Source organism: Cebus imitator, unplaced genomic scaffold (assembly GCF_001604975.1).
Source record: "Cebus imitator isolate Cc_AM_T3 unplaced genomic scaffold, Cebus_imitator-1.0 Scaffold300, whole genome shotgun sequence".
Lineage (NCBI taxonomy): Eukaryota > Metazoa > Chordata > Mammalia > Primates > Cebidae > Cebus > Cebus imitator.
The window spans coordinates 2,688,021-2,694,344 of NW_016107615.1; the positions used below are offsets into that span (position 1 = coordinate 2,688,021).

General features: G+C 36.0%; 1 protein-coding gene across 2 annotated transcripts in view; it reads right to left on the reverse strand.

Moving 5' to 3' along the window:
* Window positions 1–6,324, reverse strand: part of TBL1XR1 (TBL1X receptor 1) — an 88,896-nt gene that overhangs the window by 43,778 nt on the left and 38,794 nt on the right. The window contains exon 2 of one of the 2 annotated variants that reach the window (XM_017502846.2): window positions 3,974–4,076. The exons of the other annotated variant lie outside the window; for it this stretch is intronic. Coding sequence (XP_017358335.1) covers window positions 3,974–4,031 — 58 coding nt within the window. The 5' untranslated portion in view covers window positions 4,032–4,076. The remainder of the gene's footprint in view (window positions 1–3,973; window positions 4,077–6,324) is intronic. 2 annotated transcript variants of the gene reach the window in all.

The window sequence follows — 6,324 nt, forward strand, 5'->3', positions numbered from 1 at the left end:
ATGACAGGAGTCAATGGTGACGCAAAAGGCACGGGGTGGGGGGATTAAAAAGGTCCAAACCAGCTTAGTGCCTCTAAAATTAACACTGTATCAGGTTCCACTATATGCAACTTAGCATGTACCACTAAGTATGTATCTGCATATGGCTGCTAGATGAGTTCTTAGGGCAATCAAATGAAACCCTTGGGGAGACACTGATTAAAGGGGGCATAGTCAATCAAGTTCATCGTTACCTACAGTACATGTCAAATACACTCAATTTTCATGTTATCTCAAAAGAGAAAAAAAATCATTTTATTCCCTAAGAAGTATCTGTTGAATATGGAAGTCTACTTCAATAAAAAGGCAAGAATGGTGAGGACCAAAGAAATTTGTATAGGGTGAACTTTTTAGAGATAAATTTGAGAAAAATAAAAAGTTACAATGGTTCATAAAAACCCTACAATAAATATATTTTTCTTTATTTAATTTTGGTGAGTCCGAGAGATGGCTTATTTAAAACAGAGATGTCCATCAAATAGCTGAGGCTGAATATCACAATGTAATAATCCCTTCTCCATAAGCAACAGATTTTACAGGTGACAAAAATGAATTTGAGAATTTATGTAATTTTGGAGGAGGAGGGAAACTTTTAACAGATAGTATTGTCTAGTGTTGACAACAGTAAAAAATATTTAAAACTAAAACAATTTAAGTGTTTTTCCCTCTGCAGATAGAGACTACAGTCCAGTCAACATTGAACAATATGCAGAGAACAAATGTTAAAAGTCCTTACTGAAAAACAGTATTACTAAACCACATACTTATCAAAACACAAAAACTTTCCTAAGGTGTTTTTGGACTTAACGGTCTTTAGATAATGAGACAGGCCAGAAGCAAGTTTTATTTTTCCTTTTTGGAAGCCTTCACAAACCAGTCCCTTGAATGTCTCTGCACAAATCCTTTCTTTGCCATGATGTTCCTTTTCTGCAAATCTCCTAATCCAATTCAATGCTCTATTACAGGGAAAGCAGCAGTATACAGATTCCAGTTTTTCTCAGTATTACTTTAGATCTTTCAAAAAAAAAAGACAGTTATAACCTAAGTAATTTATATCAGATTTCTTAGATATTGAATGACTAATTCTCAGTAAGTATCATTTGTAGGTTGTGGTGATAAATATGATGAATGCCCAAAACAATGCAGAGAAGAAATTACTGTACTAGGTGATTCTGAATTAGGATCTACAGCAAAACTAGCCATATTTAAGTATAATCGGAGATCAGAACCAAGAAAAAGCTTTTGGAGTAAGTGGCAAGTGCCCAGATCTAAAGCTACTGTGGACATTTGTTACGAGCGAGATTCTGGGTTGTCCGAACCCTGTCCTGAGTGCACAGAACTACAACATTCTCAAGCTCTCTTCCACGTCATGTTTCTGGATATAAGGATATGATTTCAAGTAAATACCTCGTGGCATCCTTTATGACATAAAAACGCCTCTATTTTTGCTACCTCCTTATTCCACCTCACCCACAAACACAGAACACTGAGTGGCAGCCCCTCTTTAGGATGTGTTCTCATGGCCCAAACCTCAGCAGGTGTACATTCCATCCTTTCTACTTTATCTTGAATACTCAGCATAATTTTTCCTTCAAGATATTGTAAATATGCTAAATACCTGCTGTCAATCAACTTTCTTGTCAAGTTCTAGCTGTCCTACAACTAATACAGACCAGTGGCTTTCAAACTTTATTAAGCCAAAAGAATCACCTGGGGCATTTGTAAAATGCAGATTCCCAGGCCCCACTGAGTGAGTATGACTCTGATGCAGATAGTCAGAGGACCAAATTTCAGAACTCTTACATAAGCAGTGCTTAAATTTATGGCAAGTTGCAGTCCTGTGAAAACTGCCGTAAGTCAAAATGTCATCAGCTGAGTCTCATTTCCCTATAAATCATAATGTAAACAGGAAGTTACAATTTTTACCAAGGAATTGGTGTTCACATTTTTAGAGATGTGATTTAGCAGCCACTACCATTGTAAAGTCTAAAACTTCCTAAAGAATACATGAAGCACATCTAAGAACATAGCAAACAATTACAGAGAATCTGATATATCAGTCCACCATACAAATTTTTAAATTCTTGCTTTATTTTTATTTCAACATAAAACACCTTAAAACACGGAATTCAGAAGGGTTTTTTCCCTAAGAACAAAAGCAAGTTTAAGAAGACTTTTGATAATATTTAATCTGCTTGTTGAGAAATTAACAGAATATTGCTTTACTGCTCCTTTTTACTGTTTTCTTACAGTAACATAAAGTATTAAAAAAAAATTTGTGGACTTCTGTCGAGAAAAAGAAACATGTGAGTGCTCTCATTAACACCACTGGACTACAAGGTGCTGCCGAGCTATTCAACTGTTTCTAACTTCCAGAAACAGTGACTTTATGGTTTGACCTAAAGAGCGGTCTTCACCACACACCAACAAGCCTTTACCATATATCTCCCATCTACTGATCCTTCACAACCTTTGGTGTCCAAAAGTCTCAAAGCTCTGGCTTAAATGGTGATCAAATTTAAAAGCAGAAAGAGAGTTTGCTTTTACCCAACAAAGTTTTTCCATTTTGGTTGAAAGTACTACATAACTACTTTCAAACACAAGTATTTGAAACTGTTAAACTTGTTCACAAGTTACATATGTAACAATCACTAGTCACTACATTTTCACTTTATTAATCACTTTATCTTATTCAAACCATTCTTTGAAAGTCATCTTTTAAATCTGCCTTCATTACCAGTCTACCAGTTTAAACAAAGAAAACAAAACAAGAGCTATTAATTTTAAAGCTTCATTATAAGTTATTCTCTGTTGGCTGAGTTACTGATCTCTCTTTCCCTCCCTGTCCTCTGGACATCACTTTCATAGCTGTTACACCTCAGATGGTGCTTGGGAATAGAAAACCCCTACCCCCAAAAAATGCTCAGCGCTAAAAAACAGCTGAGAACATCTCGGCGAGCCAAGAGCTCTCAAATCGAAAGCCATGTTTGTATTCTCTGAGTAGGAAAGGACAGCTAACTATGCCATGCAAGAAGAATGATTCAAGTCTCAAAACCATTAACAGAGGGCTCAATATTCTATAAGCTTAGACTATTCTATCCTTCCATCCACCCTCACACAAGACTACCAAAATTATCTTTTTTATGGGGTACCTCTCCTTACTACTAAAACATTACAGTATCTTTAACATATAATTCCTAAAATTCAATCTCCAGACCATGACATCTGAAACCATCAACTGCTTTAATTTTTAATGGCAACCTGCACTTACATTGCAATTAGTCTTTCTCATCCTCCTATACCTCCACCCATACCCAATTATTTTCCCTCTTCTACTTTTAAATTTTTGCTTCATCCATCCACGTTTTCCCTTGCAGTATTCCGTTTTATGTACCAATAAAACTTGGAAGATCACTGATTGATTTAGTATTAATTGCAAATGGCTTTCAGTGATTTGTATTTATAATTACTCCCAATACAATAAGAATTCAGATCAAGGGTACACTTAATCATTTGGATAATTCTGAAGGCATTCTAGAAAAATACTGTTAATTTAATTTCTGAAATACTAACTACAATTAGAACCAACAACATTTAATCGAGGATTCTGGATATACATTATCAAACTGACGGTGGCTGAAAGTTTGTATGTTCCTATTAAACATATGCAATAGTCTCACCTCATAACAAATTATAAAAATGGTCTTTGAACAGTGAAAGCCAAACTGTTACAAATAATTGCCTTGTTTCCAACATATTTGAAAGAGTCAGAGAGTTAAACCATGCAGTAAAACAGCTTTAAAATGGCAGTCCAGGCATTAAAGAAACATACAAAGTTCAACGGTTTGGACTGATACAAATTTCAAATGCATAAAAGATTATTTTGAGAATATTAAAATAATTTGAGGCCTATTTACTTTATAAAAGTACTCACCTGACTCTTGCAAGTATCTATATACCAAGAAGTTGACCTCATCACTGCTTATACTCATCTTTATTCCCACTTAAACCATGAGGTCACAACACAGGATATAACCCTAAAAATAAAACAAAGTTAATTATTTTCAACAAGATGTAAACAATGTTGTAAAAAACCATTTGATTTTATTAAATGTTGTCAAATGAAGGCTCCACATTGCCTAATAATAAACCCTGACAAATAAAGTTACTTCCAATAGTTAGTAAAATAACAATACAACCAAAACATGGCTGGTACTATTTTTCTTCAAAGTAACATACTGCCAAAAATAAAACCCAAATTTTTAAGAGGGCTTTAGCATAATGTTTTAATGATTTTATCAAATAGCATAAAAAGTTGCTCCTTTTTAATCCTTAACTGTAAAAACAAGTAAATTTAAAAAATAAAAAATATTAAAAGTCTCAAAAAGCTCTAGGTATGTATGAGATAGGCTAGACTACAGTTCCCAAAACTCAAATGATACTGAACATACTTAAACCTTGAATACAAAGTGGGGGGGAAAAGAAAACTGAGACAGGACTTAAGTGTATCTCATTATACTTATTTGTTCTCATGTCACAGAAACAATTTAAGGAAAGGTCAGGAAACTTTTATATAAAGAGCCACACAATAAATATTTCAGGCTTTACCAGCTATACAGCCTGTTACAACTATTCAACTCTGATTTACGGTGCAAAAGCAACACCACACAATATGTAAACAAATGAATATGGCTGTGTCCAATCAAACTCAACTTATGGACACTGGAATTTGAATTTCATAATACCATTGTATCATAAAGTGTTATTCTTCTTTTGATTTTTTTTTTCCTAAGCACTTATGTGAAGACCTTTCTTTGCTTGTGATCTTTATAAAAGGAGAATAAGCTAGATTTGGTCCACAGAGTGTCGTTTGCCGATTCCTCTTTAAAAATGACATATTCACATCTACTCAGTATAAAGAAGTATCTGACATGTGGAAGTATGCTGGCTGTCCTGCGACACATCATGGATTTATGATGTAGTTAACAGATTTCTTGTTTAAAATCACAAATTAACAAGCATTTGAGTAGGCTACTATGTGACAACACTGCTACTGCCCTAAACCGTGGAGAAAGTGGTGACTAAGTACCCACCCATTAAGCTTGTATCTCATCAAGGGAGAAAGACCAACAGGGAGGCAAGCACAATTTTCCAGTGGACACACAAGGAAGAAGCCCTGACTGAAGTTAGCAGCCTAGGAATACACTCAAAGTGTCCTATTCAGACTCAAGGAGGGCCTTAGAACAAGGGTGCCTGGAGCAGGAAGGGGTACACAGAAGCAGCCCAGTGAGCTGCAACACGTGTGGAAGGGCTGGGTGAGAACAGAGAGGAGGAAGGCTTGAAATGGAGGCAGAAACCATATTCAGGAGGACCTTCGAAGCAGCACTAAGAGAAAACAAACCCATTGAACAGTTTCAGGAAGAACAGGCAGAAATACAGACTGTAAGGAAACTAGATTGGAGTAGGGGAATTAGGGAGCCAAATTAGGAAGACACTGCAGTAACCCAGGAGAAGATTAAGTATTGTCAGAGAGGAACACTAGGATTCCAAAAATATTTAGGAAAGAATCAAAGGTTTCTCTCTGGACAACTGAACAGTTGGTACTGCCGATTACTGAGACGGGAAACCACACAGGAAGAGTGACAACGATAATATCTTCACGTAAAGAAAAAGGTATCCTACCCCCTCAAAGTTAATTCAAAGAGTACAATTAATTTTATATAGCCTGAATGTTTATTGCATGCTTAATGATAAGCCAAATACTCTTTGGACGGTACTGGTCCAGGGCACCGGTCTAGATGTAGTATAGTACACTAGATGGCAAATGCTCTGGAGGACAGCCTGCTCAGCTTTGGCCTAACTACCAGTAATGTGTGGTACTGTGCTCGGCACACATAGTAGGCACTCAGCCAGTTTTGAAGCCGTGCTGAATTCAGTGACTAAAAAAAACAACAGAACCATCCAACCCCATCCATGATGAAATAATAAGAAATTAAATCATAACTTGATCAATCATGGATATGTTTGTCAGGGGGAACAATTAGCAACTATTTTATTTTTACGATTTCCCAAAATGAGATGGGCTAGGTAGAATCCAAGTGAGACAGAGAAAACAGAGTCAACATTCTCTTCCCCATAATATTATTCAGTCCAAAACTTGGATAAAGGTATGTAACCTGCAAAGGTTTTCATAATGCTGGTTCTGATTAGGAAAGGCCATCAATGTCCCAGCTGAAGCTAGTAATCAGTGATACTTCAGCATCATCTACTGCATTACAGGGCAAA